Below are 27,515 nucleotides of genomic sequence, written 5' to 3' on the forward strand. Positions count from 1 at the left end.
TACAGCCGAGTGCTACCTGTGTGCGTGGGTGTATGGGCGTCTTTGTGTGTCCGTGCGTGTGGGGAGCAGTGGTGTCGCGGTTAATGCGCTGTGCTATGAACCTGGCAACCTGAGTTCGATTCCCACTCATAGCCAACATCAGTGACGACTATCGGCTGAACCGGTCCTGGGCCTTCCCTAGGTCGATTCAGCCTCACTGGTGCAGTGTGTAAATATTGCCACCAGGGAGACAAAGGGGGCCGGGTGTGTTGTTAGCCATCCACCCCCTCGCGGTTGGCTAAGTACGATGCGTGCCGCCGAGTGCTCACTGCGCATGCGTGGTGCGCGTCTGCGTGCGCGCGAGCGAGGTGCCCGTACCTTGAGGCCGAGCAGCGCCCCCGAGTCTCGAGGCATGGTGCCGTCGCGCATCCTCTTGTTGAGCATGATACGCCCGATGAGCCGGTCGCCTTCCCTGGAGGGCTGCCACGTCACGGGGTGCTGGGGGGTCAACAGTGACCATCACGCGCCTGCGCTACGCAAATCACTTGCTGCGCCACTCAGCCCACCCCACCCACATTGCTTGTGAGTGGGGAGGACGGAGTATTATTTTTGTTGTGTTGTTTATTCGCCGGTAATTGGGCTTCGTGAGTTCTGGCCGATTGTGCTGCATTGTCGGTGCTATGATTTGCTCAACAGGCATGCGATGATTATCATCATCCTTGCTGATGCCGAATATTTTAATTGTGAAATAAAAAAATTATAAACCCAATTATTTATTCGATGCTGTGTTTATAAGTGGTATTATTGTAATCATCTATACATTGGGATAATTGTTTGATGAATAATTAAGCAATATTGTGAATGTGGCCATTTCGGGGTATATTATTTTCGGGCCATAACGAATTATGATTTTCAGGTTTATCGATGTTTTATTATATAATTCTGTATGACATATGAAACTAATCACCTGTGATAGTTATTGTTAAAAAGGGGTATTTAAAATGTTCCCACATTCAAATTGTGCCTTAATATATTCCTGGACTACCTTCAGTGTGACATTATTACGATACAATTAGCAATAATTAGATAATTTTCTGACAATATTGATTAATTATTATATTAAGGTCATCGATAACATGTAAAAGTCCAATTTTCTTCGTCAATTATATTTGAAGTGGTGGTTGATAATTATTAAAGTTCTTAAAATTTAGACATTTGAATTAAAATTTTGGAAACGATGAAGTTTAATAACACTAAAGGGATTTTAGATTATAGACCCTATCGGATTACATCCAATGCAAGCAAGTGAAATACATTTTCTAAGGCATTAAATTGCAATTTAATTAAACAGCTATAATTAATCATTTATGATCGGTAATGCCCACTTACCGTTGACTTTCAGAAAAAGAGAATTATTCAGAGGGATGGAAAACCACAGAGTAAGTGAGAAGGCAGCCAGAACTGGCCCAAACAATTGCCTTCGCTCTGTGATCCTATATTTGGATGTTTGACCAACTTTATTAACGAGTGCATATACATATATATTTTAATTACGCAGTAATTGGACTTGATACATACTTGCAATCCTGTGGGGTGTTTTTTGTTAGGGTTTTTAAACCTAAACATGATTGTGCTGTGAAGAGACTGCATTAGATCAAAATGAAATAAGAACATTAAATCTGAAATAAAGCATGGACAATACATTTGACTAAAATTTTAAGAATAATAAAAACAAATGAATACATTAAGAAGGCAAATAGGAAATGATATAGCAGGAGGGATATGTGTGGAAATGAACAGGAGATTCAATAATGGTCGGTTCACCTCATCTGATCACCTCAATGTGAATAGGATAATTGCCATGTGGCCACAACAGTGGAAAAGTTACAGCACAAATATCCCAATGGCTTGTGAATGCACAAGCAGGATGCACGTGTCCTTCCAAATTTAAAGAGGCAGTGCGAACTGAACTCTCGCGGGCCGGCTGCAATTTATTCGTATGACCTTAAAGGGCATGGGCGTGAAATTTGCTGCCAACCTTATTGGGCCGACAACAAAAAATGCAACACGTTATTTTCAAGCTGAGGCCAGGATCTTTGAGGTGTACCGGTGAGAAGAGATCTCCCAATTAGTTGAATCCCCTCCCCCCACCCCTATAAAGAAGCTGCAGCCAGTGGGGAACTGAGCCACCCAGAAAGGGGAGCGTGAAAAGAAACACAGTCTCCTGCGGCAAGAGGGCAGGGATTCATGATTTCCAGAGTTGAGACCCATTCACTACCCTGTATACATGCAGCATAGCATTTATAACGATGGTTAAGATATATATGCATTTACATGCATACTCATACACATATGCATGTAGACGTGCATATAATACAAAAAGGGCAGGCAAAGTAGGTTGTTTGGCCTTTATACATCAGCTTTGGACCAGCTGGAAGATATAAGTTCAAGTGGCAGAGTAACAGAAATAAGAGGAATCTTGACTTAAAGCTTTCGTGACTGCAGGAATTCATATTCTTTGGGTATTTCGGTGAAGTCACGTAGATAGGTTCAAAGAAAATAACAAAAACTACGACGTTTCGATCGCAACACAAGTGGTTGTCATCAGGAAAAGGCAAATTTGTTTGTAAAGGTTTTAAATGGGCGTAGTCCAAATATCAGCAGCATGGGCGGAGCAGCTAATGTAAGTGATGGGCAGCGACCGTGAAGGTGGTGGGTTTCCACCAATTAAAGGGCTGCCAGGTTAAAATTATCATGTCAATGTAAGATCGGTGAGCGGCCTCCACGGCGAGCGTGCTGAGGTGGCTATGTTCATGTGAGAGATTAGCATGTTAATGTAAGATCGCAGAGCCGCCGCACGTCGAGGTCAGCGTGCGAAGGTGGCTGTGTTGGTGTGATACATTTAACCTGCTAATGTGGTGACGACCGCTTGTGTTGCGATCGAAACATCATAGTTTTTATTATTTTCTTTGAACCTATCTACGTGACTTTACCGAAAAACCCAAAGAATATGGAAATAAGAGGCTTAGAGAGATGCCCAGCCAGAGAGGCACCCGGTGAAATTTCCTCGAGTTATAATCGAATGTCAAAAACGATAATGCACCTGCGGCATACTGAAATCACAGCAGAACATATTTGCAAGTAAAAAGAATTATGACGATTCATGGACTGTCTTTACCATCTTTTTTTCGCATGATGTATTATTCGAAGTGTGTGATTTACTTGTTTGTATTTATTTACGAGTTCGTTGCAAGCAAATTAAATGTAAGCATTACTTTGCAACGTTTTAATAACACACTACATTGCAATAAACCATAGATTTAGTTTTGAATCAGATCAGGAAGAGCATTCACCACATTGCTTGCCCAACCTAAGTAATATTTTCTCATTTCCTTATCTATAAAACTCAAGTTGACCAGACCACAATGATGACTTGTGCATTTATCAATCCACTTTATTTACCAATAAAATTATTTACTCATAAAATTTAAAACTGAATATTTTCATCGAACTTGCCGAGGAGATGGTAGGAATATATCCACATATACTGTAAATATATAGTCCTCATAAATGATTAATTTCATTGTTCATTTACCACAGAGCTCTTCTACATAATTAATGCGGCATAACTAGGATTTAAGAGTTACACACATGATGGATATACGAATGCCAAATGGATTACCTTGGCACTCCTCGTCAATGGAACAATATCACACCTCTTTTAAGATTAAATGAATATTCCCTCTCGGGGGCATTTTTAATAATTATGTTTACAAACTTCATTTGTCAAAAGTATCTCAGTGAGTTTTTTTTGTATGGGTCACTAGAAGAGCAGGCCAAACACCTCCTCTAGATACCCCCTTCCTAGATTTCAAGCTTTCGTGACTGCAAGGATTCATACTCTTAGGTGTTTTCGGTAAAGTCACGTAGGTAAAAATAAATAATAAATAACTAATAATATTTATCAAATATTGAAATAATAATAGAAAGAAAATAATATTATTTTACTTCTATTATTATTTCTATTATTATTTTATTTCTATTATTATTTATATTATTTTATTTCTATTATTATTTCTATTATTATTATTTTATTTCTATTTTTTATTTCTATTATTTCTATAATTTTATTTCTATTATTATTTCTATAATTTTATTTCTACATATATTTCTATTTTTTTTACCTACGTGACTTTACCGAAAAAACCCAAGAGTATACCCCCTTCTTAATCGGGCGGCATTAACAAGCAATTGCGGGGCCGCACCTTTAACGACTCGGCTCATTGCTTGGGCAATACCTGTTCGAATGCTAACAAACGTTGCCTCCTCCTTAATTACATTTTCATGTGCTGATATTTTTAGCTGTGTTATACACCTTCATACAAGGTAAATTTGCCTTGCCGCTTAATGAAAATGTCCTGTAATTTATGGTTCGGTAGTGCCGTATTTTCTTTTGTGGCTCAGGTTTCCCTTGAAAAGGAGACTTGTCGTCTCAGTGGGCTTTTCAGCAAGTTATAAACAAGATCACTAACAAATGAACATAAGAATGTTTTATGAAGTATGGTCAGTTTTATAGGCCCTAGTACAACTTCCAAATAGCTACATGTGTTGTTTTTATTTAGTTAAAATGTATTGCATAAGAGCCAAATCCTGAGTGTAAATCTCATAATGCATGTAAAAAAAACATTTAACATTTAAATAGCATAACTGTGAATTATAATTATTACTATTTTTATGTATTTTTATATCAAGCAGAGGAAATTTCCCAAGATCACCTCCCTGGTGACGTGGGCACGAAAGTCTGAGAAAAAAACATTTTTTTTCACACAGGACAGCTAGGGTTGCCACCTGTCCTAGTTTATCCAGGACACCCTATTTTTGAGGTAACTATCCCGGGAAATCTGCAAGTCAACCCGGGTTCATTAAAAGTCCCGTTTTTTTTTTTTACAGCGGTGTAATGACACATTGCTTTGAATACTCACATTGAGTCCAGTTTCCATAGGCAGCTGACACACTCCCCTTCTCACAGACAATTGAACTCCATTGCATGCCCGCAGCAAGAAATCTAAAACTTTTATGGGAACGACCCCCCCCCCCCAACGAGTCGCCATTTTCCTCAGTGACATAACTCATTCCAGCCAATTCACAAGGTGACCATGCTCATCCGGCAGCAATAGTACAAAGTAGTTGGCAACATTAAGCGGCAAACACAACGCTGTTTGCGCAGGGTGGGTGGCGTGGAAGCGGAGGGGTGTTGGCAGCTTGTCTATGAAAACCATAACTAAGCGCCGACATGCTCCTCTTCTCATAGACGGGCTAACCGATGCCAAAGCCCACGCAAGGGCAGTGGGAGGAAGAAGAAAAACAGCACGACCCACTGTTTTTGCAGTTAAAGGGACACGGCTCTCCTGAAACGGCTTTCTTGAGACCCTGAAGTGTCCGGCCTGCAGTGCCTTGTAGGAGAGCTACCCTTTGCTCATGCAAGGGGGAACATCAGCCCTGCTTTGAGCAGGACACAGTCGCGGCCCTTGTGGAATGCAGGATTACGACTGCCAACCATACCCAGGCCACTTATCCGGCACACCGCTTGGATGCACTCCAGCACCCGAGAGGCATACCGCACAGAGTGGAGGCAGCATTCCTGTTCTTTTATAGAAACCAAACAGAACAACGGGCTGTTCCGACTGCCTCTACTCCTTGACAGCATTCAGCGAAAAGGAGTGGGCCCAGCCCAGGCCGGTCAACCTTCGTCCCCACCGAGGATGGCATTGGTTTGGTACTAAATGTATGACGGGAGCAATACCTCCTGATTAACGTTGAATTCCAACACCACGTTCGTGATCAAGGCAATGTCCTCAGAACCGCCCGATCCTTAGACGCCACTCCATAACTTGGGCCAACCGTCAAGAAGTGGATCCCCCTGATCCGCCTTGCCGAGGCTGTCCTCAGAAAACACTCCAAACACGTGGTTAGGGGCTCAGAGGGAGGGCCACGCAGAGCATTCAGAATCAAATGCAAATTTGGAAGGGCCATCCCTGATCAAGTTAGATGCCTTTCCCGCTTGAAGCGCGTCAATCTCCTCGGTGATCGCCACTCTCGGTGACTCCGCAGAGCTCGCTTTGGTAGCAGCAGGTCGTCTAAAGAAGGGCAAATATGGCGTGACCTCTCTTCTTGCAGCAGGCTATCTGGTAAGGCCAGGGATGGATCTTCAGAAGCTGGCGGATAACTTGCAAGCCGTGCCATTGCTGAATTGAATCAGAGCATTATAAGAAAACTTTCCCATCTATCCTCTGAGACTGCATATCTGCATTCTACTGATATGAGGATCCTAAAGCTTTAAAGCGTTTTTTTCCCACCCATGTGTTGATAAAAGAGTAAAGTAGTTCATGCTAATGCCTCTGTGTTCTCACGTTTGATCATTATTTCCTGAGGCCTCTATGTCTAAATACAGCGCCATTAGGTCTAGAACCATTCAAACCACTTTTTATAAAGCTTCCTTAGGTTGCCTTACCGGAGTTTCCTAACAAACCTTTCACCATCCAAGTCAGTTTGTGATGTTGAGGATCACCCCACTCACCCAACCCTTCTCTTGTGGTATTTAGATCAAATGAAGACAAATCTGTTTTTAACAGATTCTCGCTGGGTGCTGGAGGAGCTTTTGTTATGTCCAGAGAAACTATGGACTTTTGAGCTCTCCTGAGGTCTTCTTCAGCCTCATCTTTGTACTCTTGCATAAGCTCATTCTGGATGTACGAATGTTTAACTTATTACGCACCGTACATAGCCAACCGTGCCAATCAGAGGTGTAACCGTGATTTGTGGTTTGAAAGGTCCTGTGCCAACGAGCAGTCATCCTGCCCCAAGGCGATCTGCAAGGGCACACTCCGGAGGCTGTCAGCCCTCCTAGTGGCCTTTCTCCTTGCCTCGGACATGATGGCTTCCTATTGGTGGGTGACCTATGTGTTGTGTGCACACAACCAAAGAGTTGTGGGCAGGCCTCGCACAGCAAATCCTGGGGCTGTGTGTCCACATGGTGAGTGGTGCCGCCGGTCGGTGATGGCATGAGGGAGCCTTGTGCGCTCCCTTGCTGACACTCCATTGCCTGTGTTGGTAGGACCCGTCGGGGACCAAGTGGGTGGCCCAGATCTGTTCATCCCCGGCTGCTCCAAAGGAGCCGCCGCTTCCTCAGGGATGTCTTGCTCAGCGTCCACCTTGCTCTGTAACTATCATGCACTAGAACAGCCATCACGGTCATCGCCTCAAACATGATAGTACGAGGAGTGCAAGATCGCTCATATTGTTAGCTGACCCAAACTTCTGTCAACCTCATCTGTATGCGGCCAGGCCCCGACGAGGGTATGTGTAAGTCACGAGCAAGCATGGCGGCCAGATCTCCTTGGCCAGCGAGCCTACACACTCCTTACACTGCCGCTCGCACTACATTTAAAATTGCAGCTCGCTTGAGGCGATACAAATAATATACTATTAAAACATGCATTCATATTGTGCAGTTGTATTGCCTAAAAACGATTTCAAACGTTCCAAACTCCAGGAGTCTACACGATTTCCGAGAATTCCCAGAAATCCTAGAGCACTGAGGAAATGTATGGCTTAGGTGTCACGTGTGGGGGGACCCTTCCCCTTCCATTGGGGGATTGGGGGGATGGGGCATCCCACCTGTCAAGTAACCTATGTTTGTGGGTCCCGGCACGGAATGGAGTCAAATTGTCTATGAGAAGAGGAGCATGCTGGCGTCTGCCGTATGAACAACAACACTCAAAGAAAATGCATTTACATGTAAGATCCCCCACCCCCTGTTCCCGTATTGTAAAGCTATTCTTATTTCCACTACGTGCCTCCAGTATTTTGTACCTCAGACGGTGGCAACCCTAATGGCAGCGTCTAGCTTTGCCTGTGAGGGCGCACACACAACAACAACAAAAATGGGAGATGTTGTACCTTGTCGCTATTGCTAGAGTGCTCCTCGTTAAGGGTCGTGCTACTGCACGTGTCTATGCCCGAGTCTTTGGTCTGCGGCTCGCGCCAGTCGAGGCCATCGTCCAGCGACCTCCCACCCACGAAATTCACCGCCCGCTTGGGGCGCTCAGTGGCGGTGCCTGCGGCCATGGGCCCGAGAGAGCTAGTCTTTCTTTTCACCCTCACTGTTTCCCCTGAGCGGTGATCACGTGCGCACACGCACATACACCGACAACACAACAACAACAAAAGGAAGGGCGGGTGGGGAGGGGGAGGGAAGGGGAGATAAGGCAAAAAAGGCGGGCACAAAATGAAACTGAATTAAATAAAAAAAACAATGAATCAACTTGCTTAAACAAATTAATTAAACTCAAAAAGAACGTGCATGCGGTTGTTAGTGAGGCTTGGGTCGAGTTCTGTGAGAAAGTGCTGCCGCTACAGAGTTCCTCATCCATGCCTTTTGTGACTAAGGAGTCTTGCATCACACAACGGAGGTTATATTCATGCATTGGTAGGTTTCCACAATTTTCCATGACTTTGTAGTGGGTGAGTATAACCTCAATATATTAATTAAATAAAAACACCCTGCACTCATTCGGTCACCATAGCAAGCCAGGCCTGGCATAGGAATGAGACAAAACACCCGGCAGACTGCAACACCATCTCGAGAACTGAACCCAGGCCTTACTGCTGCTGCATGCATTGCTCTGGATGGTTATGGAGGATGACAGGGGGGAGCTGCTGCACTATCGATGGCAAGAGATGGAGTGGTCGGGCAATGTGAAATATCCTCCTTCGCGGCTTTCTGGGCTCACCGCAAATACTGGGGACGCCTCGCTGCTATGCCATGACGCATGATCCAGCAAGAAATAATCCAAGTCTCCTGGGGGGACGGGCCGTGCGACAGTGCATCAAATGGGCGCAACACAACACATCTGTAACCTGGGGCATAGCTGCCCTAAAGTCACTGTGGCTATGGGGTCAGGTGGATGTGTGACTCGTGTCCTTTACACTTCACAGCCATTGCCCACTTGGTAAAGGATACGGTGCGAGCGTGTGTGTGTGTGTGCATTGCCCGCGTCACGTTATTACACAGAGCTCACATTTGGTGGCCATGCTTTCCCCATAGACAGAATCACTTTAGGATTTTGTTCTAACACAGCAAATCAAGAGTCATGAGCTAGCTTCACACGAGCCACGGGGGAAATGGGACAAACAGAGGCACGAGACAAAGTTTTCCCCATGCCCAGATGAATATTGCACGGATGTCTTCTCTGTAAAGGCATCGAGTGAGCTGTAGAAATCCCAACTTGCTTTGGTGATCAGTCTATCCGGAACATTAAATAACCCCTGAAGACTTTCTTCGATGGGTAGTGGTTTACCAGATGGTGCCCATTTAACTTATTGCCTTATTTTTACCAAGCCTCGAGTGAAACCGGCTGGGATTTGAATTTATGATCTCATGCACCTTTGATGCTTGAATAACCAAGCAATTTTCCAGCCATGGGGCACCGTCTCTGAATGTGACAATATGCATTACATCTATTATAATTATTACATTTATTATAATAATTTCCAGAAAAGTTTCGCCCATATGGACAATTTACAATGGAGGACTGTTTAGTTCATGGAATGTGTGTGTTTAATTCCACCACAATATTGCCACAAATTGCCTCGTTCTAATGAGGGCATTATAGTATTCAAATGCCCACAAAAAGGTGAACACTTAATGTTAAGCACACTTAATGCTCCCTCCGGGGAGTGCAACACTTCACAGTTCTCAATACAAGAAGTTGTTAATCTGCTTAGCCTTGAGCCTAGAGGTTAGAGAACTGCCCATGGGTCTTCCCCACTGATCCATTAATGATCAGGGAAGTCTTTCTGAAAAAAAAGTGTTGTGTGACACACAAACAAATGAACCCTCACTGGTACACAGAGGAACCCCTATGGGATGTGGACTGCAGCGTACAAAAATACACATATTGTCTCACCACGTACAAATAAATCAAGGAACGTTTCAGTGCATACTCCTTAAAGGCCGTATAGACCAATGTTTTCGAGCAGCATTTGTTTATGCTGACAAAAAACTAAAACTGGGGACAGACTTTAACTTTCTCAGCCACATCAGCAGAGTAAAATGTAAGTTTATTTTACGCAGTGAGACAAAATGAAGTAAATTTGTTATTTTTTTGTTATTACAAAGTTCACCACGACAACGTGATGCTTAGGGTAACCTTTCCTGCCATCGAGCTCATTACCACAATGTTATTGCCACAATGTAATTAACCAGAATACCTTGGCTATCATAGCTAATACATTGATCCATGTATAATTTAAGGGTTGGTTACGTGAAAGTTGAATGCCAAAGATTTTTATCATTAACCCTCAACCACCCGACAGGATTGTCACATTTACAAAATTATTAAGATATTAATTATACGCATGCCAATGTATTGATCAAATTCTCACTGGCGGCTTAAGACTCATCAAAATTCAACGTTTCTGCTTGGAGCTTCGCCGGGTGGTGAACTCCTGAATATCTGTTAAACTACTGAATATCTGTGGAACTACTGGGACATCTGTGAAAGTACTGTACATCAGTGAAACTACTGAATATCTGTGGAACTACTGGGACATCTGTGAAAGTACTGTACACCTGTGAAACTACTGACAATCTGTGAAATCACGGGGCATCTGTCGAACTACTGGAAATCTGTGTAATTACTGCACATCTGTGAAACTACTGGACATTGCTGAAAAACAGCTTCACAGCTTACCGGATTCCTCCAGTGTAAAGAAATACATATTCTGATTCTGATTTCCAAACTCCCATCATGCAGCTCGAAAGCAGTTTTGAGAGAAACGTCGTTGTGCGTTGACGCTGAATTCAGTGATGAGAAGCCCTAAGCCACCGGTGGCCATCTTTTCAGATGGCGGAGGGTTAACGACAAGGACATTTGGCATGAAGACTACAACGTGGCCCTAACCCAATATCAATTATGGACCACAATTAACAATATTGTGAACATATTATTTCATATAGTCCATGTATTTATAGAGGAAACTCTCACCGATTCCAACAATTCACGAGTATAATAAGAATAATAAGCTAAGTTTAGTCATTGGATTGTTTGACTAATGTCTATAGATAATGTAGGCGATGAGGCGTGAAGTAAGTTTTTGTAAAACAAGAGAACAAAAATTACTTGAAAGCAATCCTATAATTTGCATTCGCCTGCTCTCCGTTAGAATAAGTACAACAGTATCTTACTTACATCTGCAAGGTGGACCAAGAGATGTTAGGACATAATTAATCATTGAATAATTTTGTGCAGAGCTTTGAGCGTTACCCCTCACGTGCATGGATGGATTTTCTCTGGGCGCTCCTGGTTTTCACGCAAACACACTCATTCATGGAATTGGCCAAACATCCCAATGTAGCATCCTCCTACAACAGTCTTGAGACTCACAATGAGCTTTACCTTGGCAAATAAAGTACAATCAAATTTAAGCTCATTATTTCAATTTGAAAGAAAATAGAAAGAACATACACTTCTTCAAAATTACATCAATGTCTACGTCTAGCCTATGAGGTGTAAAGTCACGGACCCCTGCATCACAGTAAAACATAACAACCAGGTGACATATGCGAACATATTGCATTTTTGTAAAGTTTTCGGTATGACGTAGAACCACCCACACACAAGACTATGCCAGCAAATTGGAGGTTACAACCAGCAGCAGCCTGAGAGCATTGTCCTATGGGACGTATTCCAATTATCATTGAGTAGGCTTCGACCATACGCCAGTTGAGACCTCGGCCCATCCCTCTGGTCAGCCGTTTCTTATGCAGTCTCATGGATGTATCAAAGCAATTCACGTACAAAATACAAACTGTACAAGGTACAATTGGTGTCGGTTTTTTTTTCACAGTGGTGAGTGGATGGTTCATCGCCGTGCCGCGGAGTCGTCCTCTCTCTTCGAAAGTGAGCGAATACCGTGCGACGTTTCTTCAAGTTTTAATTATTATCTTTTGTTATTCTTACTTTGTCGACCTTATAGGGATGAAGGGCCAAGTTGACTCTTGGCCAGGATTTCAACGTTTTAACTTACGTTTACGAGTGACACGCTCTAACCACTGTGTCGCCCAGCCTGGATTCATGAAAACAGCAAATACAGCTTTGCAATGCACGTCATGATGTAAATAAATCATTGGATATGCGCCTTGGATTATATTACAGTTTGCAAGCTGATATCAGTCCCAAGGTTTCTTCATGAGCCTGGTAACAAAATATATTAACCCTTTCCCGTTCTGTTGATGTATGTGTATGCCATTCGTTTTTCTTACGATTCCATGTATATGTCAACGGATTTGGAAGTAAAAGACCAAGCGGAAGGGCATGTGGCACAGTTTGTCGCTAGCTATCAGAGAGTGCGATCGTGCCGCTATCGTTCTCTGCGGTGAGTACAGCACAATGTCTTTAAAAACAGCAGTGCTATGCCTCTCTAAATACAGGTAGTCCCCGAGTTACGATGGTCCGACTTACGATATTTCAATCTTACGATGGCGATACGACAAAATTGTTAAATATTTTACATTTCGCGCGGCAGGCAAACGCAGCAGCCTACGAGGTACGATACTGTACTTTATCATCGCCATCGTCTTCCGACAACGAAGTTAATGTAGCCATCAGCAACCTAACATCGTTCAAGTGTGCAGACGACGGACAGAATCTTGGTGAGTACAGTACAATATGATACGTTACGAGACGTTCAATGCATGTATGATACGTAGCTTTAGCGATTTCATTTTAGGGTTACCACGATACGATACATACGTTCAATGCATGTTAAAAGTTTTTATAGCAGATAGGATTGTTTCCTGAAAAAACTTTCCATTAAATTGCAGTTCATAGAAGTAAGCTAAGAATTTACCTTGTTTTTTACTTTAAATTTTACTGTGCAATACAGTATTGTAATTAATAAATACATACAGTATATAGTTTATACAGTACGGTACTGTAAATTGCTCTGTTTTGCTAAATTGTCACCATTCTTTAAGACTCCTGGGTAGGCTAGGCCATCTTCGACTTACGATATCTCCATCGTAAGTAGAGGACTACCTGTAAAATTAACGCGAACCGCTCATGTGTACCGAGATTCAGCGGTGAACGGGACCCCCACCCTGCAACTTGCAAACGAATGGGAAAGGGTTAATTGGCAGCAGTGCTCTCTGCGTCAACAGGAAACGGAGGTTCACACATTGCGCCGTCCCCTTCACAGTGGACGTTAACGTCCCCTTGGCGACGTTCGAAAGCGAGTAGGCCACATCAAGGTCCGAATTTACAGAGTAAAAACAACAACACGGGTGGGTAATTTCTCAATCGGGAAAATAATTTCGCATCATTGCCTCGATACTGCTAAATTCTGTAGGACCTTCCTGAAAAAAAGTGATGAGACTCAAGGCTTCTTTTCTGGGTAATTCATGTGTAAAATTAGTTATCATACATAGTGCCAGATATAGTAGGCGCACAGCATTACTGTGATGCCATCAGATGTGCTTCTGCGGACGTCTGGAACGCTCTTCCTTCCAAAATTCGGAAACCACTGGAGCTATGCACTTTTACACCTAGATTGAAAACGAATTTCTATTAAACTGCTCTTTGTGTTTAGTTTGTTGCCCTTTCCCAGTGCCTCCGATTAGCACAGTTGGCTATGTGCGGTGCGAAAGAAGTTCAACGTACATACATTTAATCGCAATGGTTGGATAGAAATGTACCAATAACCTATATCTATTGTTTCATTCACATGTTACAGAACGAGCTCCTGGTGCTGGGAAACAAAGCTATTCAAATGCCCCTTCATGATCAAAGCAGAAATGCCATATACATTTGACAAGTGTCCACATTGAAAGATAGAACCTCAGGTCTTTGGAGAGGCTGGCTTAACACGGTGACCTGGGCATTAGATCCCTGAGCCACACGGCCACCTGTGCTTTCCACGAGCGCTGGATACGATTAATCCAGGCATCACACGTGTCCATTGATCCCTGCCGTCCATGCAATAAAGAAAGGCGTTGACCTAGCGCACCCGACCAAGTGATGCTACTGATGTATATACGTGAACGGTGATGTAAAAAATATATATATATTTCTACGTGGCAAGGGTGTGAGAACGAGTACTACGTGACAAAATACTATCTTAGCTTCAACCATGATTTTCAAAAGCACAAATAGTAATTAAATGTTTTTTTTTATATTTTAAAGCCCACGACCGAATGAAGGACTCAACACACCGTGTCTGTCATAGTGAACGGTGACAAGGAGGAATTCGAGACCAGTTCAGATATCACTCACCACGGACTGTTAGCCGTGGCTGGACATTAAGAACACTTGCAATGCACCGCAGAGTATTTACTAACCCTCAAAGACAGAGAACAACTCAGAGGAGTGAGGAACCTATGTATGTACTGTATGTTCAACTTCGTTCACACTACAAGGAGCCACCCATGCTAATCAAAGATGCGGGGACCACAGACAAGCGGGAAGGTAGCAGCCAGGCGGTGAGCTGGTGCCAACAATTGTCCAAGTTCTGTGGTCTTTCATATATTAAGATGTTCTCATTTTAATTAATGAACACCAGGAGAAAACCCACACGTGTGAGGGAGCAACACTCTATCCCATACAAAATAAATCAGCAGGCAATGACATATCCGTTTCTTCATATAAAAAGTGAAAGTGTCTCTTACACACCTCATTAGCCAAACTGCCTTCTGGCAAATTTCGATTTAAAGCATTCGTGACTGCAGGGATTCATCTTCTTGGTTCTTTCGCTAAAGTCACTTAGAAGGGAAATAATAAAATAACAAAAATAAAACATAATAAAATAAAATTCTCACGACGCTGTCTTTCTGACAGACCTGTTCTGCACCTGAGGACGGCTGCTTGCGTTGTGGCCGAAACGTCGTGAGAATTGTATTTTATTATGTTTTATTTTTATTATTGTATTATTTCCCTTCTACGTGACTTTAGCAAAAGAACCAAGAAGATGCCTTCTGGCAGTGCATAACTTCAGCGGCATTGTGTCAAAAACAAGTAAGGTCTGGACCGGTTATGACACACGGTGTCTAATCAGCAGTCACGCTTGTTTGAGTCAATGTTGGTGAACTGCTGATCCTACAGGAACGGACCCTACCCTTACGAGGTAGAGTAACAGTTCAATGCATATTATACAAAACATAACTCCACATAATCATCAGCACTATTGTGGACAATATAGGTAACAAAATAAATGAGCAGACAGTATTTATCCTATACATATCTGCCTCTCCACGTCAAATATAAAACTATTTCTTAAGCAACTTTTGTTTTAAAATATAGGTGACGGAGGCGGGGTAAGCACACGTTACAATTCAAAGTATATGGTAAGATACTGATGTATCTGAAAATAAACATTCTTGAGGAACATTTATAATGCACTAGCGGTAAGTACCCGGCGTTGCCCAGGCGAGAAAGGCAGACACACACATGGACTTACACACAGACATTGACCCACACACATAGAAACACATCGACTTAGACGATGAACCTCAAACTTAGCAAGGTGCTGAAGCTCACAGAACGGCGAGACGATCCGGTGAGTTCACCAGTGATCCCCAGTCAAGTTTGAATTTACACAGAAAACTGGTCATTCAACAGAGCTTTTCACATTTAAATTCCACAGCAACGGTAGTTTGATTTTTTTTCCTCCCATTATCTACTTCTACATTTAAATTAGCTCTTGTTTTTTTGTCATTTAAACCAGCTTACGTGTTGTTGTTTTCATTTTACTTTCTAATGGTTTATTCGATACTGTACGGTAAAAATAATGGTGGTGCCTTTGTGCAATTGCTTTATCACTCCACTGATGCGTGGAAGGTCCTCTGCTGGAGAGAATCTTGGCCTACTCTTCCATGCTAGCCAGCGTATCAGCACCCTTCACCCCACTGCACGCGCCCTGCCGACCCACAACTAACTGTGCTGTATTCATTGACATTGAAAAACTAAATTATAAACTATTGTTTATTTTACCAGGTAAGGCCCACTGAGCTATATAGCTGATTTTCATAAGCGACCTGGCCACAAATGATAGCTCAACGCAGTGGCTTATCACCTATAAATATACAGCAGCTGCCAAATATGAAGGTTTCTAAATGTGGAGGGAAAAACCGGAAGACCCGGAGAAAAATCCACGCGACCACGGGGAGAACGTGCAAACTCCTAATATACAGGCGTCAGGGTCAGGATTGAGCCCACAATCTCCTGTATAACAGGCGAGGTAGTTAACACCTTGCGACCGTGGCGATTGGGTTGGGATGGATTTATTGAACGAGTGACCTCTGGAATATAAGTCCAGTGCCCTGATCATTACACCATTATGGAATCCTCGATTGTGTTTTAACTAATACAAAAGGGCTCATGTAAACGTTAAAACCGTTCATTTGTCAGCTTCATGTAAGTGTCAACATTTTTCCCAGGGTCCCACAGTGTAAAGTATATTCTCTAACCGTAACGTCAATAAATCACTCTGCTCTGATGAAACAACACTCCTAAGGCTGTTTATATATAAATGTGTTTTTTTAAGGGCAAGACGTATGATAATTCTGTAAGCGTTATTTTTTATATAAAATGTACTGTCATTTACAAAAAAAAACTCAGCACATTTGTCAATAAGAGTGTGGTTTTAACAGAATAAAAGATATATAACGGGTAACATTTCTGTCAATTGCCCTTCTTCGTAGCACATACATGCGTAGGACAACACTCATCGTCGCATATTTAGCGACAAAAACATGTTTAAACATTAAGCTCCCAGCGACCAAAGTCAAAACTTAAACGCCTCTGCAAAGGGCGAATTTTTGCTGTAGTGACAAAAATATATAATAACCTGACAGTGCATTGTAAAACACCACGTAGCAGTGTTCCCCGCGTACAATAACTGAGCTGCACGAGAATATGTAATATTCCACGGTAATCGTATAATCTTTTAATTGCCTTGGCCCAGACAATTCACTACCTACTCATGTCAACATATGAAAGCTCTGGTATTCATAGCCCGAGCCAAATGGGTGTGGTTACAAACAGACCCTCTACATCAGTGCGACTGTAGCTTTCTGCCCCGGGGTGCCCTAATAGTCAGCTGTTTTTTAAACCATTAAGGTGGTTTTCTAAAACAGTGGTTCCCTAACCGTTCTGCACCTGCGACCACTGTCAGACCTTAAAAATAAAAATAAACGTTTGCGGACCACCATGCACCAGTGACACTGCACGATGTCCCTAAACAATGGCCAGCATATCGGCATATTCGATTGATGACCAGCTGTGTTGACGGGTCGTGGTTCCAATAGAATGACACTAGTTGTCCAATGGGCAGTAAAGAACATGGTGTTTTGTAACAACTGTGTATATGTAATATCCACAACTATAAACTACAAACTATTTTTTTTATTAATTTTACCAGGTAAGGCCCACTGAGCTATATAGCTCTTTATCAGACGCGACCTGGCCACAAATAATAGCTCAACAAAGTGGATATGTGGAAATGTATTCTAGATTTGAAGCTTTCGTGACTGCAATGATTCATATTCTCAGGTTTTTTCGGTAAAGTCACGTAGGTAAAACATTAAAAGTAATGAAAGTAAAATAAAACAAAATAAAAATAAAATTCACGACGTTTCGGAGGCAACACAAGTCTCCGTCATCAGGTGGGACCGTCACAGCCAGATTAGCTGCATCAAGTGAAGCAATGATTCAAGATGTAATCCCTTATAAGCAAGTTGAAGGGGGGGAGGAGAGGGGGGGGAGTTCATCAGAATGTGGTAGCCAATGAATGGAACGTATCGGGAGGGAGGGGGGTGGGAGGGGGAGGGAGCCAACAAAACATTTGGCGACGGCTTGGACGCGGCTGCTGCGCACGCCAACACAATGGGCAGAGAGGGGGGAGGGGAGGTCTGATACACATGATAGAACAAAGGAACGAAAATGCCCATGTTTATACCAATGCAGGCTGAAAAATGAAGAGAGTACTGTTAAAAATAACTGGGGATGTTAACACTCGGTGAATTTACTTCACCGAGTGTTAACATCTTTGTTCACCGAGTGTTAATATTTTTGTTTTGTTTTATTTTACTTTCATTACTTTTAATGTTTTACCTACGTGACTTTACCGAAAAAAACCTGAGAATATGTGGAAATGTATATCAGCCAAACACTCTAAATGCATGTTTCTAAATGTGGAGGGAACAACTGGATGACCCGGAGCAAAATCCACGCGACCACGGGGAGAACATGCAAACTCCAAATATACAGGAGTTAGGGTTGGGTTCGAACCCACAACCTCCTGTATACTAGGAGAGGAAGTTAACATCTCGCCACCGTAAATAAGTCAATTTCCCGAATAAGTCAATTTCCCGGATAAGTTGGTTGCAAACATATACGTACGCATATGCCTGTTACAAAGTACTGCAATCATGTGTTACTCGTGTGTATTGTGTTATTTTTGTGTAATTATTTTTTGTTTTAAAACGTGTTTAATTAGCTTGGCTTGTTTTGTTTATAGAGTTTGTACTTTAAACGCATGTTGATTCTAAATGTGGAGGGATAAACAGGAGCTGGAAAAAATCCACACAACCACTGGGAGAGAGACACAAACTCCAAATATTCAACAGGCGTCTATGGTCGGGATCGAACCCACGACCTCCACTTCTTACAGCCTTGTGGATCACCACAGATCATAGTTCAGCAACCGCTGTTATCAAGAATTAGACAATTTTATGCAAATACTTCAATGATTCCCATTTCAACTAAACATATGCTGTCAATATATAATAATATTGTAATTCATTATCAACTCTTCGATATAAACTTTATTTTTGGACAAGATTCTCGCATGTGTTGGTCGGCCGTGTTGTTTTGAATTTAGAAATCAGCGGCAGCCCCTCGGGAGTAACTCTTGTCTGGCTCTGCAAGCCAGGGGCGAGTGGCCTATGGGCTGCTCCCGCTTCCTCAGATTTTTCCAGTTTCAAAATAAAAGTAAACTTAAAAGGTGTAAAAGTAGCAGTTTCTCTGCAGCTCTGCACTTTAAACTGCCCGCGAGATCCATGCGGCTGGCAGCTCGCGGTCTGGCCACCCCTGTTTTGCGCCATCTGGTGCAATGTTGGACTCAAATTCCCCAGTAATGCCGTTCACAACAGTAGGCCCACGTGTGAAGATGTGATTGTAGAACGTTAAAATGCAATACAAAAATTAATATGATCTCTTTCTTATTGAAATGTCCACCCGAAGTCACGTATTCTATCTCAACTGGCTCTTGCCAGGCGAAAGAAAATAAATTTATTGATTTACAATTCATGCCATTAAACACAATGAGTGCTACTGTTCCATTTGAGAGCATGTCATTTATTAATTAGAGTGGCAGCTGAGACGAATTCAACCATATTATGAACATTACAAATTTCAATTGTTATTACTTATATTCCAAAGAAATCAGTTTTCAAATTGAATAACTGCAGTACAATTGAGATCAACACGTGACATGAATTAATATCATGCGAAGCTGAAGTGTACAATCTGTCCCGTCAACATTATTTCACAATGTGGATCTTCATCGCATTACGACCTTCCCAAGGAAACTTTCAGAATAAATTGGAAAATTCTCGAGGTTAATTTTCTGTTAATCTCACTGCCCCCAGAGCAAGCATGTTTTTGTTTGCATGTTCACCACAAGTATGCGTGGTTAATGCAGCCTTGCTTCCTTGCAAAACGTTCATGTTTGGTGTTTGAACATCTTAACACCAGTTTTATTGCCAGAAAGGGTAAAACCTATTCTTAAACGCACTACTCCCTGTTTAACACGTAACCTTTCGCTACCAATATCCATAACAGAGGTGTATGAGTTAAAACCCGCCACCACCAATTAGTAAGGTTTGTCACGTCAACAAAAATGCCAATTCGTTACAGGTGTAGGGGAGTAGTGGGTGACGTCACGTCACGCTCGCCCTCGGAGAAAGTTACGTCAGGCGGCCCTTGGGGGACGGTGACGTCATGCCCCCGGGGGGTATTTAAAGGGGGACCCGGGATGTAACTGGGGTTCGTCGGGGGTAGGAGTGGGGACTCGGGGTAGGTGATCCGCACACGAGGCTAGGGGAGGCTACTTGGTTCGGCGTAAGCCCTTAATAAACTTGGCGTGAGCCCCTAACGGAACCTGCCTCGGAGTCGTACATTGCACCGCAACACAGGTACAGCACACCGGTAGTGTGTTGGAGGGTAAATCCACAACTGCTCCCGTACAAAGGCTGGCGATGGTAGGCGGCAGGTACCGCTCAAACGTTCGCAACGTTACGCAATGTCCCAAACACGGGGAGTGTTCACTCTCCGCCAAGCAGTTTGCTTAGAGCACCAATTATGGCGACCTCCAGTTACCAGGTGTTTCCTAAAAAAAACACTCAAATACTCCCTCGGAAACCTTGTCTCGCGAACAAAACATACAAAACACACCTCGTGAAACATTGATGACATCCCTGTTTGTTGCGTCTGATTAAAAATGTATGAGCGCTGCCACAAAGGCGGTACGCATACGCACACACACACACACGTACATACACACGCACATGCAGATACATCGCCACTACATTCACAACAATGAGTGAAAAGGATGCCCCGTGTTTATATAAGAGATTAAAGACATTTGTGTTGTTGTTGTACGCAGGTGAATTCGATGCCGTTCAAATTCATGAATCCAAAACTCGCGGGCTTCTTTCTGATGCCGCGGAGAACAACGATGCATTCCACGTTTTATAATGCAATGCGTTCGCTCCAGGACGCCTCACCAAGTCTCGAGACTACCAGGGAAGTGTGATCCTTGCATGGAGATGGAGGATGTTTGGTCAATTTGATCGATGAGTGCCGATGAGTGCTTTTCACATGGGAGGAAACCCAAAGTGCTCGGATAGCACCTATGAATATTGGGGGATACGACTCAAGAGGTTCCCGCAAAGACAAATATCCCCCGTGTCGCCTTTCACAGACTGTTAGGGCAAGTGCTGTTCGCGAGCACCAAAGAAGGTCGGCACAGCACACAAGGGGGTGAGCGATCAGCACCACGTCTGCCCTTGCTTGTCTCCCTAGAGGTGACGTTGACGCAACGCGCCAGGTACTCATTTAAAGCTGAGATGACCTAGAGGAGGCCCAAGACAAATTCAGATAATTGTCACTGATGTTGACCGTGAGCAGGAATCGAACTCGGGTTGCCGTGTTTGTTCGTGGCGCAGCACGATAACGGCGACACTACCAGGCCCCGGAAGTTCCTAACAAACAACAGCAACAACAACCGCCATTCACCACTAAGTGGCGGTGATATCACTACGGCACTTTAAGGCCACGTGAAGTGTCGAACGTCCGCTGGCAGGAGGTCACGAGACAGACCCAGTGCCATGGGTTGACTGACTGAGATGACTGGCCGCCCAGCACTTCGCTCATTGTTGCGAAGTTCCCGAACACACAGAGTCAGAGTATGGCACCTCCTTGAGAGGTATGGGAAGGGTGTTTCGCAACTTTTGTGTGATCCAGCAACCCTCGCTGCCTCCACGGTGCTGAATTAGCGGCGTGCGTAGCCACCACCAGGTATGAGCGAGGGGTAAGGAAGGGGTGGCATGAGATTGGAGTGGGATGGCAGGCATAAGGCGATAGGCGATTTTGTGGCCATTTTTCCAAATTAGTGGTGTCAATGCATAGGTAAATGGAAAACTAGAGGTGACGATTAATATGTCTAAGACAATGAGGGTCAGTGCGTATGAGTCACTTCTAAAATTACTAGTTTCTAAAGATCTTGCTGCAAACCTACAAGGCACTCAGTGGGTTAGCCCCTCAAGATTTTGCAAGAACTGATTCCAAGTTTACTCTCCAACGATGTCCCTGAAATATTCGCATCGACCTTCTTCGACGGACTCCGAGGTCAAGGCTCATTTCCTGGAGTGGTCGGGCTTTTGCCAGTGCAGCTCACAGGCTTTGTAACGCTTTGCCTTTGATAATAAGAAGGCAATCAGAGTCAAATTTCGATTTAAAGCTTTCGTGACTGCAGGGATTCATATTCTTGGTTCTTTCGGTGAAGTCACGTAGAAGGGAAGTAATAAAATAATAAAAATAAACCAATTAAATTATCACGACGTTTCGATTGCAACACAAGCAATCATCATCAGGTGCGAATAACATAGCAAGAACATTTGATAATGATTGCTTGTGTTGCAATCGAAACGTCGTGAGTATTTCATTGTTTTATTTTATTATTTTATTATTTTCCTTCTACGTGACTATACCGAAAGAACCAAGAATATAAATCAGACTTGTTAAATCTATTTAAGTCTGTTCTTGAAAATTCACCTCGTTGAATTGGTCTTTTCCCCCGAGTTCTGGCCGTTTACCCTGGTTCTGCGTATTTCCTCCTCTCCAAACACGGTGGCGCAGTGGGATCTACGGATGAAATGGTGCCTTACAAATGTAAATCATAGTTATTATTAGTTGGAATCCTTGTGAGGTTATACGTCAGGTAAGTACTTTACTTTTAAGGACATTTCTTCCAATAATGAAGATTGATTTCTCATTATTTGTTGTAAACTGATTATTAGCGGGTTTTGGTTGGAGGGTTGCAGACCCCCCCCCCCCCCCCCCGAGCTCTCCCCCCTCCCCAAGGGACATGCCAATCCATTGCATGATTTTAAAAGTGCTCATGCCACGGTCTCTTGCAAATGGTAGATCGTATAAATATCGCTCTGGTCGAAATTGTAAATTTACCAGGTCAAACTAAACTATTTTTATTTTACCAGGTAAGGCCCACTAAGCTGTATAGCTCTTTATCAGAAGCGATCTGGCCACAAATGATATCTCAATGAAGTGGCTTATCACGTGGAAATTTATAGCAGCCAAACACTCTAAACGCATGTTTCTAAATGTGGAGGGAAAAAACCGGAGGACCCGAAAAAAAATCCATGCGACCACAGAGAGGACATGCAGACTACAAAGATACAGGCGTCAGGGTCGGGGTCGAACCCATGACCTCCTTTATACCAGGCGAGGTAGTTAACATCTGGCCACCTGGGGAAGTCAACTCCAGAACACAGAGGCAACAGGAGCAAAGACGGGGTGACCTCCAATATTGCACTTGCATGTATACGGTCTATCAATCCTTCACGCATGACTGGAGCTACTAGGGGCAAACATTGAGACCATCGGCGTGCAGGTTGGTGCAGAGAGGGATTAGGACTCGTGCAGATATCACTCGCCACTGATGTTCACAGCGGGCAGGAGTCCTCCTCTGGTTGTCGGGTGCAAAGTGTAATACACGAGCCACTGCACCATCAAACAACTCCACGTAACATTGGGAGATATTCATCCAGAATATGATTGACAAAACCACAAAGACAAAAATCCCCCATGTAGCCTTAATAGACTTTTGGGGCACGTGCTGTAAGCGAGCACCTATGAAGGCCGGCACGGCACAAGAGGGGGGTGGATGGCTAACAAGACACCCGGCCCCCTTTGTCTCCCGAGTGGCGATGTTTACACACTGAGTCGACCTAGGAAAGGCCCAGGACCGGTTCAGCAGATAATCGTCACTGGTGTTGGCCGTGAGTGGGAATCGAACTCGGGTCGCCGGGTTAACCGTTGGGACTACCGCTCCCCGAATAAAACTACACACACACACACACACGCGCACAACACTTGGTGGCATGAGGATTTTAACGCATCCCTCTAATCCTGCACAAGTCCACACTCCCATTGACCACGTGCTTCGTAGCGATACTTGATAGAGTCCAAGGTGGTTGGCAACATCTCAGCTGTGATTCTTTAAAATGTTCCTGCTATGTGCCACGGAAGATCACTGAAGCGTTATTTTAATACACTTCATCTTTGACATAATCCCGTGAATTGAAACCGCACAGTTCAAACCGTTGCCTCAATACAATTGTTGAATAATGAGTCGATGCCTATAATCGACGTCTAGAATATTTCTGTTAGAAGGCAGCGTTGATAATAAAGGTGGCAGATATATTCTGTTTGTACTTCTAAACCACCACCAAAGCAAAAACTATGTTTTACCACGATAACTTTCCAGCTTTTTTTCTGTTTTGTCTATTCGCGTCGGAGTGCTTCCGATACAAATATCATAGCACGCAATGTGATACGCATTAATTAGACCCTTCCTCTGTAGGCACATTGGCTTGTTGAGAGGAGCACAAAGAGGGTCGGAGAGGCTAGCGCTTCGAATTCACTCGCAAGATGGAGAGAGGATCACATGGCTTCGAGAATGTATGCAGGTCACATAAACTATAATGACCATCAGGAACGTCAGTGGGATTAGCGCAGGACACATGTATGTACAGTTGTACTTCGATATACGTCGTTAATTCGTTCCAGAAGGTAGGACTTATACCGAAAATGACGTATACCAAACGAAATTTTCCCATAAGAAATAAAGGGAAAGGAAATAATCTGTTCCAGAGTATAAGAAATGATATGTTGTATAGAATATTATACATTAATGGGGTTGTATAAAATAATTTAGACACTACTTATTACTAAAATGCATACTTAAATTAAAATAAATGCATAAATAAATGTAAATAAATTGAAATAAAAATAAAATGTAACGTCACTTTACCTTGCTGAGAGGAGTTGATAGCCTACGAGGATGGTGGTGAGGAAAGGGAGGAGTTGTGAACGGGGTATACGCGGTGACTCATCCCGACCCATACAAGTTCTAGCAAGTGCGTCGTATCCCAAGCAAGACGTCGTATCCCAAGACATTATTTTCTCGTCAAAACACAACGTATACCAAATTCGACGTATTCCAAAGCGGTCGTATACCGAGGTATGACTGTATGTTGAACTTATTTTTCACCGTGCATAGCCAACCATGCTAATTGGAGGTGCGGGGGAAGGACAACAAACTAAACGCAAAAAGCAGTGGTAAAGAAATGAATTTTCAATCTAGATTTAAAATTGCATTGCTCCAGCGGCTTCCTAATATCGAAAGTAAGAGCGTTCTAGACGGCCGCAGATTAGCACGGTTGGCGATGTTCAACATGATACATACATACAAGCGCATCTGAAAGCACGCGATGCAGTGACCATCTTTGTTCAATGGCTAGCCAAAAGCCGCTGCTGCAATGATGACAGGAGTTCGCGTGATGGTTTACGCTCCTTGACGAGATCAGCGAGGTGTCGTGGGTCATTTGTGGCGAGCACTTTGTGTGTGTAATGAGGGCGAGCTCACAATGTATTTGTCCGGCAAACCAGAAAGCCAATGCAGCTCCGCGAGCATTGGACGGATATGGTTGGATCTTGGATTACCCGTCAACACACGTGCCAAATAATGGTGTACACATAGGCAGGTTTAAGACACACGTTTGGCTGTTAAGGAAAGCAAGCGGGCTCGGGCAGGACACGTCGCTGGAAGGGATGATGCCCAGTGGTGGAGAGTAATTACAGAGTTGCAGCCAAAAGAGGCAGCGCGCCCGCGGAGAGTGCGATGGAGCCGATGCAGTCAGCTCCTGTGTCTAGGAGCGCGGCGGATTGATAATGAGATCGGCACAGAGACAGCAACAGCCCGAGGGAGACATTCATCCGGCACGGAAATAGACCACCGCTGGTGACGTATTTAAATGCAGGTGGGGACGGACGAAGGCTTTCATTTATTGCAATAAAAAAGAGAACTGAGGATAAAATGTAACAAGAAAATATTATGCATTCAGCCGATTCCTTGTTGGAATTAGTGAGCTTGGCACTGTTAACAGCCAAGCGAACTGACTTAGTAGCGAGAGCTTTTGTGTCATAAAGATAATGGTAGTTGTCAATGCAGGACTGACTATAGTCTTAACTACATGAGGAATGGCAAGAAATTGATGCAATTACTCTTTACTGCGTGAAAAAGATCAATCCCTCTATTTAACGAACGATACGGGAAAATTTCTCCACAAATCTGACTTTTGCCTGATGAAGCTAGTTGTAATTACTGGCAAAACTTCGTACTCAGATTGTAAATGTTGTGGCTTGGCTCTCCAACACACCGGTGTGCTGTACTAGTAACGAATTGGTATGTTCTGTTTACGTAACAAACCTCACTAATTGGCTGGGTCGGGTGGTAGCGGGTTTAACGACACATTTATATGTTTACGCGATCTAACCCCAAAATCCTATGTTACGGATGTAAAAAATCATTGAGCCTTGTTGTGGCTTTCAAGTGTGTGTGCACGATTATCTTTGGTGGGGAGTGGCAGTGCAGTAGTATACTGAGCTATGAAAGCTACAGTCCGAGTTTAATTCCCACTCTTAAGAGGTTTTTGGGTTAGATCACATAAATATATAAATGTGTCGTTAAAACCCGCCACCACCCGACACAGCTAACTAGTAATGGTTGTCACGTAAACAGAACGTGCCAATTCGTCACTAGTACAGCACACCGGTGTGTTGGAGAGCCAAGCCACAACATTTACAATCTGAGTACGACGTTTCGCCAGTAATTACAACTAGCTTCATCAGGCGATATCCAGCTTTGTGGAGAAGTCCACCTGTTTCGTTCCTTATATAGCAGCGTAGATGTGGTGACCACACTTCTGTGCTCTTCAATTCCCTTCAATTCCCACCAATGACCAATAACACTGGAATTTTTTGAACCGGTCAAGGGCCTACCCTAGGTCAACTCAGCCTTAAATGTGTACCTGGTGTGGTGTGTAAACAGTAGCACCGGGGAGAGAAAGGCGGTGCTGACCACCCGACTGCCTCGTGTGCCGTGCCGGCCTTCATAAGTGCTCGCTAACAGTCCTTGCCCCGACATTCTCTTAAAGGCTCCATGGGGGATCTTTGTCTTTTATATTGACATGAAATGACACAACGTATTTATTCCAGGCACGGCAAAAAATAAAAGAAGTTTTACACTCACCGGCCATTCCAAAAAAAAAACATGACACAACGTATTTATTCCAGGCACGGCAAAAAATAAAAGAAGTTTTACACTCACCGGCCATTCCAAAAAAAAAACATTTTGATTGATGCATGCGAGCTGAAGCACATGACGTAAATGAGCCAATCGTTTTGCAGCCAAAGCTTGCGCCACACAAGTTTAGAAGGACAATTTGGCGATTTATTGTCCGTAACTGAAAGGCCATTACAGCCACCACAGCCATTCATCACGGACTCTCTGGCCAGTAAGTCATGGACAGAAAATGTTCTTTAACCGCACTTAAATATATATTTATAAATCCAATGAAATTTAACTTTCGTGATACAATGAATATGTACGCTGTACACTCATTCTTCATTTATTTAGAATGTGATGAGATTAGTGTCCATTGACATACAGGATCTATTTTGATAGCAAGCCCTGAATAAAAGATGCATTTCAAATGTGAAACTGACTCAGAAATGTTATCATCTTTTAAATTACGTTATAGAACCTGTAGCGTTTACTTCACAGCAGATAACAAGCAGGAATCAAACTCTAAACACAGTAACCAACGTCTCTGGAGC

At 43.3% G+C, this 27,515-nt stretch overlaps 1 protein-coding gene across 1 annotated transcript in view; it reads right to left on the reverse strand.

Moving 5' to 3' along the window:
- The window catches only part of LOC144724938 (regulating synaptic membrane exocytosis protein 2-like), a 256,156-nt gene that overhangs the window by 98,354 nt on the left and 130,287 nt on the right, over positions 1-27,515 (reverse strand). The window contains exons 7-8 of the mRNA XM_078604261.1: positions 7,939-8,150; positions 358-477 (exon numbers count right to left, since the gene is read on the reverse strand). Of these exons, the coding sequence (XP_078460387.1) occupies positions 358-477; positions 7,939-8,150 (332 nt within the window). The remainder of the gene's footprint in view (positions 1-357; positions 478-7,938; positions 8,151-27,515) is intronic.

Source organism: Lampetra planeri, chromosome 22 (assembly GCF_965212315.1).
Source record: "Lampetra planeri chromosome 22, kcLamPlan1.2.h2, whole genome shotgun sequence".
Classification (NCBI taxonomy): Eukaryota; Metazoa; Chordata; class Hyperoartia; order Petromyzontiformes; family Petromyzontidae; genus Lampetra; species Lampetra planeri.